Below are 12220 nucleotides of genomic sequence, written 5' to 3'. Positions count from 1 at the left end.
ATTCATGTGAGTAAGTAGAACCTTAGTGTGACCTACATCTCAAAAACCTTCATAGCCTTAGAATTTTAACATTTCCCTCAGCTCACCAATAATGCCATTTCTATATATTCTATCCCTCTTGCCTGACCTCCCTACTAGTATTTTCTTTAAAAGAAGAAATTCCCAGCAAGAATGCTTATATTTGTCCCCTCCACTGTGTCCACAAAAACTTTATGTGGATAGTAGACTCTGGTGGCCAAGGCATCTTACTTTGCTTTTGGTCCTAAATCCCCTTATTTGTAATAATGATTCATGCTTCTGAATGTAAAGACTTTAGAAGAGGTCATTTCTTCTTGTTTCATGGTTTTATTCTTACAGTTTCAAAAAGTGGTTGCAAATAGAGCCATCCCTCCTTTCCTCCACTAGTTTAACTGCTGAGTATTTATTATATTCTACTAGGTGCATTCAGGAAGCTAAGATTCCACTCTGCACTCCATGAAAACTTTGTTAGTGTTAACAGAATACATATCTCTGGGCTATGGGGATCCTAGACTCATTATAATTTTAATGACCAACAGGACCTGATTTTTGCTTATTCTTTATTTCAGAGATCCCAGAAGACCCACTTGTGGCTGAAGAGTATTATGCTGATGTATTTGATTCCTGTTCTGAAGAAAGTGAGGAGAGTGAGGAAGGAAAAACAGTATTCTCAGTCAAGGATGAAGAGGATGAGGATGAAGGACCCCAGCCTGTTTACAGGACAAACCAACAGGTAAACGTAGCTTCCAGCAGAAGCAGTGGAGCTGTCCAAGGTGCTGACCAGGCTGTGCCTTCCCAGGAGGAGTCAAGGGAGTCTTAGAAACCAAGTAGGAGAACTAAGGTTTGTTATACGGGCTCTACATGATGTGTCTTGATTTCCAAGGCCCAGGGGCAGACAGGGCCCCATGGGACTGTGTGAATCTGGGTGTGTTGATGAGGAAAGGGCTGGAGCACTCAGTACTGATTCAGGTGAGAAGATGAAACACACTACACTGTTTATGCACTGAGGGGCAGCCCACATATAGCTGCTGAATAAACATTTCACGTGTCTCTTTAGAAGAGAGAAGAGGATATTTAAAATTATACTGTTCTGTCTGGTAATCAGATTTGTGAGTCATGTCCCAGTGCATTAATTAGTTCTGGGGTTGAGGTCCAGAGATCTTGGGCTTAGGAGATGGTCTTCCTGGCCACTCCAGCCCTTGAAGTTCCCTCCTTACATACAGTGCTGGAATCTCTGAGTCCACGACCTTGCCATAGATTCTGTAACAATAACAATAATAGCTTCATCTGGGTCATACACCAAGAAACAGCCCTGCATGTGATTTCACTGTTGGTTGCCTGCAGGAGTGAGGAAAAGCAAGAGTTGTGTGAAGAAAAAGCAGATGACTCTGAGCAATTTATTCAATTTATACTTGATTTTCTTCTTAGGCCATAATCTGATAATCTTCTTAGTCCTAAGCTTTCATAAGGTACAGAAGCTTTTTACTAACTGGAAACATTAAGCTAGTAAGATAACAGTCAATCAAAGGGCATCTGTGTTAATGGAGACTTAATTCAGGAGGATTAACTGAAGGTTGTCCACAATCCATTCAATACTTTTTAATGAAGACTAGGCAATTCATCATAATACTCAATGAATAAATCCAGTAAGAAATGTTCTCAAGTTCTCCATAAGAAAAAGAAAGAGGCAGGGAGAAGGGGATAGAGGGAGTGATATAGAGCTGAGCAGAGAAATGGATGAGAAAGAGAGAAAGGATGAGAGAGAGAAACTGAGAGCTAAATACATGAAGAAAGAAACAAATAAATATTGAGAAAAACTGAGTCCAGACAGGATTCAGCATACCAAAATCAAAACACTTCCCTTACACTATTTCCCTATTTTCTCCAGTGGACTTGTAAACAGAAGCGCCTCCTACCACAAATTGAAAATATAATCTCTACTTCTGTACCTCTGTCCTAAACAGCAGATACTAATATTGTTACATTATCACAGAAACTTTATTCTGTGACTGTGGTTGCAAAGCACATAATATGCAAAACACATCTGTTTCTGTCCAAAGCATCAAGTGGTAAAATTTTAGCTACTAACATTATTACCTTAAAATATTTTCAATAAAATAAAACCAACTTCAGAAAACCAGAGGGATCACTTGCAGATCATGTGACCTTGTGCGAGTCACTAAACCCCACTGTGCCTTGGTTTCCCAATCTAATGAAGTAATTAATAATGAGATATTAGCTGTTGTTAAGATAAAGCTATATAGCCATTTTGTGGCTTTTTTATGGTACTTCCAAAACTCCTTAATTCTAAAGTGAGAGTTTATGGTACTTCCCTCATGGTCCAGTGTTTAAGAATCTGCCTTCCAGAGTCCAGTTAAAGATGGTGGAGTAGAAGGACGTGTGTTCATCTCCTGAGAGAGCATCAAAACTGCAATTAGTTGTTGAACAACCATCAACAGGAAGACACTGGAATCCAACAAAAAAAGATACCCCATGTCCAAAGACAAAGAAGAAGCTGCAGCGAGACAGCAAGACAGGAAGGGCTCTATCACAATAAAATCAAATCCCATACGCATTTGTTGGGTGACCCACAAACTGGAGAACAATAATACCAAAGAAGTTTTCCCACTATTGTGAAAGTTCTGAATCCCACGTCAGGCTTCCCAGCCTGGGGATAATACAAAGGGACTGGGAATCCCTAGGGAATCTGGCCTTGAGGGCCAGTGGGATTTGATTATAGGCCTTCCAGAAGACTGAGGGAAACAGAAATTCCAGTCTTGGAAGGCACAACCAAAATTTTGCATGCACCAAGACCCAGAGGAGAGGAGCAGTGACCCCACAGGAGACTGAGCCAAAGCTACCTGCTGGTGTTGGAGGGCTTCCTGTCGAGACGTGAGTTGGTATGGGCTCACCACAGGGATGGGGGCACTAGGAGGTCCCCTTTGGCATAAACCCTCTTGGAATTCACCATTAATCCTATCATACAGCCTGTAGACCCCAGGGCTGGGTCACCTCAGGCCAAACAACTACTAAGGAAGGAGCACAACCCCACCCATCAGCAGATCATTGGATTAAAGCTTAACTCAGCAAAGCCCTGAACACCAGAGCAAGACCCAGTTTTCCCATCACCAGTCCCTCCCATCAAGAAACATACACAAGCCTCTTAGCCTCATACATCAGAGGGCAGGTAGAAGAAGCAAGAAGAAGCACAGTCTCACAGTGGTTAAAACAAAAACCATATCACAGAAAGTTGATCATGATGAAAAAGCAGAAAGTTATGTCCCAGATGAAGGAACAAGATAAAACCCCAGAAAAACAACTAAATGAAGTGGAGATAGGCAACGTTTCAGAAAAAGAATTCAGATAATGATAGTGAAGATGATCCAGGATCTCAGGAAAAGAATGGAAGCAAAGATTGAGAACATGCAAGAAATGTTTACCAAAGACCTAGAAGAACTAAAGAACAAACAGAGATGAATAATACACTAGAAGGAATCCATAGCAGAATAACTGAAGCAGAAGAAAGGATAAATGACCTGGAGGACAGAATGATGGAAATTATTGCCACAGAAGAGAGTGTAGAAAAAAGAATGAAAAAAAATGAAGACAGCCTAAGAGACATCTGGGACAACATTAAACACACCAACATTCGCATTATAGGGGTCCCAGAAGGAGAAGGAAGAGAGCAAGGACCTGAGAAAATATTTGAAGAGATAATAGCTGAAAAATTCCTGACTATAGGAAAGGAAATAGTCAACCAAGTCCAGGAAGCTCAGAGAATCTCAGGCAGGATAAACCCAAGGAGGAACACACCAAGACATAGTAATAAAACTGACAAAAAGGCAGAGATAAAATATTAAAAGTATACCATCCTAGAATGGACTTGAAATAATAGAATAGAATGGACTTGTTAACAGGAGGATACATGTTAACTGAGTAGTTTTTATTAGAGACAGGTAATTATAGCCCCGTTTGTTCTTCAATATAGTTTCCCCTTCCCCAAAGGTTGTGAGCGTGGGGTTGTGGTGAGTATGTACCCTTCTCTTTTTAGGTTATTTTATTAGCAGCACACAATTTGAAGTTTTAGAACCCTGGGCTGAGACCCAGTCACTGTTGGCTTTGTGAACTGGATGATGCCTCTAGCCACCTCTTCCCCTGCTCCCTAGTCTTGCCATTGGCCTGAGCACCCAGGGTCTGCTTAGGTGATCATCTTACCTGTGTCTTTTACTTGAGTCATCAGGTCAGAGTTGATATTGTCTTCCTTCAGATGGAACAGAAGTCACTTGGTTTCTATTTTGATGGAAGAAGTGCTTTAAAAAAGAAAGACAGCCACAGGCGTCACTGGGATTGATTGCAGGGTCCATTGTGCCACCCATGACAATCTTTTTAGCAGCAGTTTCTCCAGAGCAATTTTGTGAAGCACCTATTTGTCAGTTGTTTCTCTGCATCAATAAGCAGAGCATCAGTCACCCCTTTATCACAAGCCCTTATCATGCTGTCGATGGCTCCTCTGTGAAGTCTGTGGTCACTGAATTGGAACCAGCCTCTCAGATCTCAAGAGAATGGAGTTTATAGCTGTCATCATAACAAGGTTCTCAACAGTATTTGTGGGACCTGTCACTGAAAAGTGTTTCATGTGCCCTGATGGACATGTTTTAGGGCTGCAGACTGATGGTGTTTCTGTAGACTCTTGTCTTTCCCTTATTGCCATGACCAGTGCTTCCCTCTCCACCACTAATCAGTATCCTGAATCCCCCTGTAATGCAGACACGAGGTGGGCCATGATGATGTGACACAAAGCTCCCTCAGGAAAGACCCTGCTGTTTAGTGGCTGGCTTTCATTGACACTTGTTTGAGGAAAGCTCTTAGGACCATGATGTTTGTTCTTGCTGAGATGGAAAGCTGTAGAGGCCCATTTCCCAGATACTTCTGAAATTTTCAATACTTTTTCACCAAATCCTCCACTGATTTTGAAATGCTCTGCACAGTGAAACATTAGGAAAAGCAAGAATGACCTTGGAATGGTCCACTGAGGACTTCTGGAGCAGATCGTTATGGGAGAAGGTGCCTCAAAGAGTGTCTTCTGCTAGTGGAGTCATTTGTTTAATCAAGGCATAATTATTATAAGAGTAAGAGCTAATGTTCCCAGAACCTTTACACTATGTCTAGTGCCGGGGTCCAGCCCCGGCTGATCCAGGGAGTTCGAAGCGGGGACGGCGTTGGCGAGGATCAGGATACAATAGTTTCAATTAGATATTAATTAGAGATATAAAGAGTAATAGAATGAGGATAGCTCAGCAGGAAAATTCAGTGGAGAAACGAGGCTGAGTAGCTTGGTTTATGCGGGAGACCAATAAAACTTCAAGACAAGAAGTTTGCACCACTTACGTAGGCCATAGGCGTCCTTCCGTTCTCCCAAAGGAGAGGAGACACTGAGGCCTCCCTAGTCGGATGTTAGAAGCCCAGGCATAATTAGTAAGCATGGCGGGTTCCGTGCTCCAGATGGAGACTCAGCCAGAGTTTGAGAGAGAGAGAGACATGGGGAGACCAGTCTTTCGAGGAACTGATCCCAATTCTTTATTTTCCATGGTCTACTTTTATACACTGAGATGTTATGCAAAAGTCACACGGGGTCAGCAGTCCTGACTTTTATCAAAGTCAGGTGCTTCATACAAATGTATACAGAGGTCTTAGGGGTGTTACATCATCTTCTGGCCAGGGGGCCTGCTGACAATTTATGACCCTCTCCCTGTGACAGCGGTCAGTCAACCAGGACACTTCTTTGTCCAGGGGTGATTATTCTTAAAACAGACGCCACCGAAATAAAGTTACATTCCTATAGGGTGAGGGTGTAGTGGGTTTTAGTTAAGGAAAGAATTTACTTACCCTAAGGTCTAACGTGATTTATGTCAAAGGTTAATACTTATTTCCTCTATATATTCATTAATGTGTGTAAGGGCAGGGGATGTGGAGACTTAGCAACAAACATTGGCTCAACAAATGAAAAATCCTTCACCAATACAATTTCTAACCAGCCCACTATACTTATACTAATGGTTTTCTAACTTTTCTAAGGAACCTGTTTTTAGAAGGTTTAAAGCATCTCGTGCCTCTCATGGTTGGGAGGCTGTGAGCAATCACATGTGGCTGGACAAGCCTGTCAGGCAGGCTAGAGAACCTTCAGAGGAGTTTGTAGGTTAAAACACTCTTGTCACACCCAGGAGTTTTTATTAACTGGAGCTCTAAGTTAACTCCTTCTCCGAAAGAGGTGGTGGGAGACAGCCCCCCGTCAAGTCAGAGGTGTAGGTGAGAGCACAAAGTAGTAAAGTAGGCAGGCTCTGGTTATGGGGGTAGATGCTCGAGGATTTCCATGGGGACTCCTGAGGCTTGATCCCGCCTTTGCGTATGTCAAGCCTCCTTCCTCATGACCTTTGCCACGGGTGGAGTGCCTCTCGCTGACCCCCAACAGTCTAGTACTTGAGATGTGCTATGTCTGTTTAGGTCCTCTGGGAAGCATTTGTCTATAATTGATTATTATATGAAGCACTGACTTTAAAACTCGGGTCCCTTGGAAGATGAGACTGTTGGGCTCTCCTCACTTTGCATAAGAGGAAACTGAGGCCTGATGAGGTGAAGGAACTTCTCCAGGGCCACACAGCTAGTTAAGTAGCAGAGGCGGACTCTCTGCCCCTGTCTGTAGCCCTTCCTTAGACGGTCTCCTGCTTGGCAGTTACTGCTCCTCCACCATGAGGAGAGGATAGCCAAGGGGCTGCTGTAGAGGGTCCTCTGCAGAGAGCTGCTTTACTGAAGACAATTACTGATCTGTGTACAAGGCAAAGTTTGTCCCAGTTTGAGGAAAAGTGCTGAGTTATGAAAATTAAACCTAAAATGAACCTGCTTCCCACATCTGTTGTAGGATACAGATTTCTCTCCTCCTACTCTTTTTTAATTTTTTATAGAAGGTGCCAGAACTCTTGAGTCCAAATGGTAAGACGGATTTGCCTCCTGTTTTGCATAGTCAGAGCTCCTTAATCGAGCTGTTTGCATGGGAGCAGTCACTTTTTGTCTTGAATTGCATCAGTTGGAGTCAGTTCTGAGAAGCAGCCAGCACTGCTGCTGAGTCACCTCTCCATCAATATCCCTTGGCCTGTGGCCCAGGTGGTATAGCAGCCGGCCCTGCTGAAGTCTAGTGAAATCACAGTTTAGGTGTCATTCCTTCCAGGTAACAGGCCTCTGTAGACCCAGCTCATGTTGCTGAAATGAGTGACTTTGATGTTACAGTTTCCACCCCAACCCCATTCCAGCCCTCATCGGCGGAAGGTGGAATAGTCATTCCACCTTCCGTCTCTGCCATTTCTGGTCCAGGATACAGCACAGCACATTGCTGGTCAGATGGGGGCCAGCAAAACCTTGCTCTTATCGGGACACAGCACAGCAGGCTTTGCAGAAGGCTGTAGTCCCTCCATCTTTTTAATTAGATCCACTTTTGTGTTCAAAGTCATACCTACCCCTCTAGCCCTGACACCAAAGCACAGAGGGCAAAGGTGGGTGATAGGTGGATTACGACGGAGCACACAGGCAGAAGGGCAGATCTGTGTGGTCTTTCAAGGGTGCTGGCGGCCTCTGCCATGTCCTTGTTGATGGTCACCGAGGTGCACAGGTGGGTGGGGGGTGCGGGCACAGTGGCCTGCACGGTGCGTGGCTGCTGCATGTTCCTGAGGCCAGGGTGAGAGTGGTATAGAGGTGTGTGCTGGTTTGCACAGAGCTGACTGACTTCCAGTACTTTGGCCACCTCATTCGAAGAGTTGACTCATTGGAAAAGACTCTGATGCTGGGAGGGATTGGGGGCAGGAGGAGAAGGGGATGACAGAGGATGAGATGGCTGGATGGCATCACTGACTTGATGGACGTGAGTCTGGGTGAACTCCGGGAGTTGGTGATGGACAGGGAGGCCTGCCATGCTGCGATTCATGGGGTCACAAAGAGTCGGACACGACTGAGTGACTGAACTGAACTGACTGACTTGAAGTGGCACCTTTGGGGCTTTTCTCTCCACCCTCTCCCCGCACCCCTGCATACACACCAATTCCTGTCCCTCTCTGCCGTCAGAGCTGGGGGGCCCTGACCATAAGAGAATCCGCAAAGAATATGAAAATCCTCCTAAACAGCCCTTGCAAACAAAAGGTCCATCCCACTATTTTGTGATTGGATTACACAGAGAAATGTGATTTTATTTTCTCAATAAGTTTTTACATCTGGAAAGAATCTGGGTGTTCAGTCTGGGAGGAAATGGGTGTGGCACATCTGGGATGTTATTGGAGGTGCTGTCCTTCCATTAACCTGCTGATCTGGGGGCTCATGGGCCACGTCATACCAGAGAAAGCGACAAGTCTTAGTGAAGAATAAACAGCCACCTCAGCTCACCTGGCCCCGCGCTAAGTCCTTCTGTGCTTTGTCCCATGTTGTGCTCACCAGCACTTTCTAGGAGTAACATCTTTCATCCCATCTGCCAAATGAGGAAACTTAAAGTAGAAAAAATAATCGATTTCCTAGGTCACTCAGTGTATTGGAGAGCTGGAATTCAAACCAGCAAGCACCCTGTATCCACTAGACATTCTGGGTGAGCACAGCACTTACTGGAGAAGCTGGCAAAGGAGACGATGAGGAAATGCTGGGGACCCAGCTTTGGATGTGTGAAAATGGAGCATCTGATGATTTAAAATTATGTTCAAAACACAGGGCCAAGTTCCCACTTCCTCTGTGGGGTTTATATAGGAAGAGAGCTAGAACTGGAATCAGAAACAGGAAGCTGCAATGGGGGAGTGTGTGCCTCCAGGCCCTTTTGGAACACGAACATTCTTTCTCTTTCTGCTCCAGGAAACCTCCTCAACTGCAGGACTTTCTCCCATGGACTCTTGGGCTGTGACGTGTGAAGAGACAAAGCTTGTGAGCTGTTGGGAGGGAGGGGAGTGGCGGGGGCAGCCCCCCTCCAGCTGCTGGAACTGGGAACAAGGCGGTAGGAGAGCGCCCTCCTAACCAGCTCCTTAAACCCCGCTGCCCATGGTCCCCATGGGCTTCGTGGCACCACTCTGTCAGTCCTGTTTTCTTCTCTCCACTCTTTACATTTCCAACTGTAACCCAGAATATCTGAAGAGCAGTTCTGTAATGAATTCCCATGCGTGTCTGTGAAACCCTAAAGCAACCGCGGATGCTGGCTTGCCACAGACCTGACACTGACAAGCAGCAGTGCAGTTAGGAGGCCTTGATGGTGTGGAGGGAACACGTGAAATGTGGACACCCTGACGGTCATGTCCCGCTGTCCCCAGTGCAGCAACAGAGGCATCCCGCGTTTCAGGAGCTGGGAGGGGGCTTGTTTGCAGTTTGAGCTTTGCAGATGTGGCTCTATACAAACTTCAGTTTTTGGGGTTGCCTCTAAGAACTAAAGATAAAAATGTAAGATGCTCTGTAGCTCCACTATTCTTGCCTGGAGAATCCCAGGGATGGGGGAGCCTGGTGGGCTGCCGTCTATGGGGTCGCACAGAGTCGGACACGACTGAAGTGACTTTGCAGCAGCAGCAGCAGAACTCTAGTTTAGTATAAACCTTGTAACTCTATTTTTACTATCGTGTTCTGTTAAGATCATCCAGATAAGAATATTTTTAATAATTTGGTCCATTGTGCCTGTCCAGGTATCAGATTCCAACAAAATATTGCTCAGAGGAAACCGTCCTGGATTGCTTTACGAGATTTTTATGTTTTCTAGGAAGCAGAATCCTCCCATTATATGTGTACATACATATATAGTTGTGGCCAAGGTGCATAAATCTGTGATTCAGATAATAAGGGGTCAAGTTCCTGGGTCTATAGGAATCTATAGGATCACAGAATATGTAGAAAAAAATAACATTCTGCCAGAATGTGAAACTGGGAGGATTAGTGAACCTGCTTCAGAGAGGACAAGCCACGAAGCCAGGAAAGCCTGGGAGACCAGTGAGCATAAGCCTGAATTGCGCTGAGAAAGCAGCCTGCTGTTCATGTATCCCACGTGTGGCTTTCACCTCTTTAAAGCTGTGTGTCCCCCAGTGCCTGAGGGTGTACACCCCATGGTGGCCACAAGGGACAAAAGCTTGTAGCAATGGCTTCAACCTACAGAGGGGCCATCATCTGAAAGGCAGTGTTCTTCATCTGGGGCCACTTGGGAGGCTGCAACAGAAATTTTCCCAAAAGGCTCATGACAGGGATTTCACCAAAGGAAGTTCTAGTTTGTGGGGAGCCTGTGAGGTCATGTCTGTCTCTGGGGTTACCTCAGAGGCAGACAGAAAATAGCCTTATCATAGAACAGCTGGGAGCCAAGAAGAAAAGGCAGATGGAAGCAGAAGATACACAGTCGGCTGGCCTGGAATGAAGCTTTGCAAATAAACACCTCTGAAAGAATTCAGTGGGAGAAATGTGTCCAGAGTTTTGACAGGGTTGAGAAGCTATGAATTTAGGTAAAATCTGCTGGTGAGGTAGAAACAGAGGAATATTTTATTTGACTACGTTGCCTTGACATTTGCTTTTCTTTCATCAGCATATTCACAAAGGGTTTATTGGTTGTCAGCTCTGAGCTAATAATGACTCAACAGGCATGGTCCCTGCCCTCAAGGAGCAAATACTAACAAACAAAGCTTTAATTGAAACAGGCACTGTGATATGCCAACTGAAGTGGTGGCAGAAACAAACTCAATTCAAATAGGGGGATCTCCGAGCAGGTGACCTACAGTTGAGATCTGAGGGATGAGAAGGACAATCATGTCAAATGTGAGGCAAGAGCACTGTCAGCCAATGAGAAGGCCTCAAAGTGGGAAAGACCTTACATGGCTGGAGCGCTGTTAGTCAGAGAAGTGGAAAGAGATGATATCGGAGAAATGAGCAGGAGCTGAGTTATACAGCTGTGATGGGATTTTATTCTGTACATAGTGACAAAGTCATGGCTATTGTGAAGGAAATGGACTAAAGCAACACCACAGAGGAGGCAGAGAGAAAAGTAAGGAGGCCATGCGGGGTCCAGGCAAGAAGTGGACTTGAGCTCTGGTAGTTGTTGGATTTTTATTTGTTTGATTTTAATTGTTTCTCAACTTGGCTTGTGTAATCCAACCAGCATGGAGAACACTGATCAAAGGATTTGATGGGGGAATGTACTGCTGAAAGAGCAGTGAGTCACCAGGGTACTGGCAGGACTACCCCTGGGGTGTGGAATGGATTACCTATCTGAAATGGTGGGTTGAGGCCATATCTGTCTCCCTCAACTTTGTACACATCAGAACATAATTGGCATTTAATACACATCACCTGAATTGAACAAAGCTGAATAATGAAATGGCTTTGTGTGAGTATATACGTTCACGTGTGTGTGAACTAAATCACCACAACTCAAGTGAAAGCTCTAAAGTGAGGAGATACTCTGGATTATTTAGTCAGACAGAACTGGCTGATAATTAAATGGGAAACTGTGATTTTTCCAGCTCTGTGACAATATCACCTGATTTCCTCCTCTGGTATGCCTGCTATTAGAAATTAATTCCTCTGCTGAATTCAATATAAAGATGATTGACAAGGCTTATAAATTATCACAAGTATCGAGATAATTTATAAGCCTTATCAATCATCTTTGTATTAATGAATATATCATATCTTTTCTTGAAGGAAAGGACATTTTAATAGGAAGGAAGTTGAAAAAAGTATGAAGACATTAAAACTGATTGTGGAGAAAATAAACTGCTTGGAATAGCTGGAATGTGAAGAAAAGGGCCAGCACAGAGAAAGAGGGGGTTTCCTAACATTCACACTCTTTGACTCAGTAATTTCATTTCTGAACAGTAACCTAAAGCAATAACAGCAAACATGGGGCAAAGATAGACATTGCAATATTATTTATGAAAAAAATGAAAGCAATCTAGATTACAATAACAGGGCATAGAGAAATAAATTCATGTGGCTTTAGAGCAGTAGTGTGTAGCTATTAAAATTATGTTTCTGAAGAATTTTTAATAACATAGGATGAAAATCCAAACAAAGGTGTATGTGTGTCTGTGTATTCTATGGATACCATACATATATAGTATGATCTCAAACAGCTAATAAATCTACCTAGAAAAGACCATGCATATATTTTTGTGGATGTGTATGTTTACATTATGGAATTTGGAGTGTTTATTTTCTT

General features: G+C 44.1%; 1 protein-coding gene across 1 annotated transcript in view; it reads left to right on the top strand.

Moving 5' to 3' along the window:
- Positions 1-12220, top strand: part of NEK11 (NIMA related kinase 11) — a 265196-nt gene that overhangs the window by 181749 nt on the left and 71227 nt on the right. The window contains exon 14 of the mRNA XM_055569707.1: positions 588-751. Coding sequence (XP_055425682.1) covers positions 588-751 — 164 coding nt within the window. The remainder of the gene's footprint in view (positions 1-587; positions 752-12220) is intronic.

Source organism: Bubalus kerabau, chromosome 2 (genome assembly GCF_029407905.1).
Source record: "Bubalus kerabau isolate K-KA32 ecotype Philippines breed swamp buffalo chromosome 2, PCC_UOA_SB_1v2, whole genome shotgun sequence".
NCBI lineage: Eukaryota > Metazoa > Chordata > Mammalia > Artiodactyla > Bovidae > Bubalus > Bubalus kerabau.
This window is presented reverse-complemented; position numbering and strand designations above follow the sequence as displayed.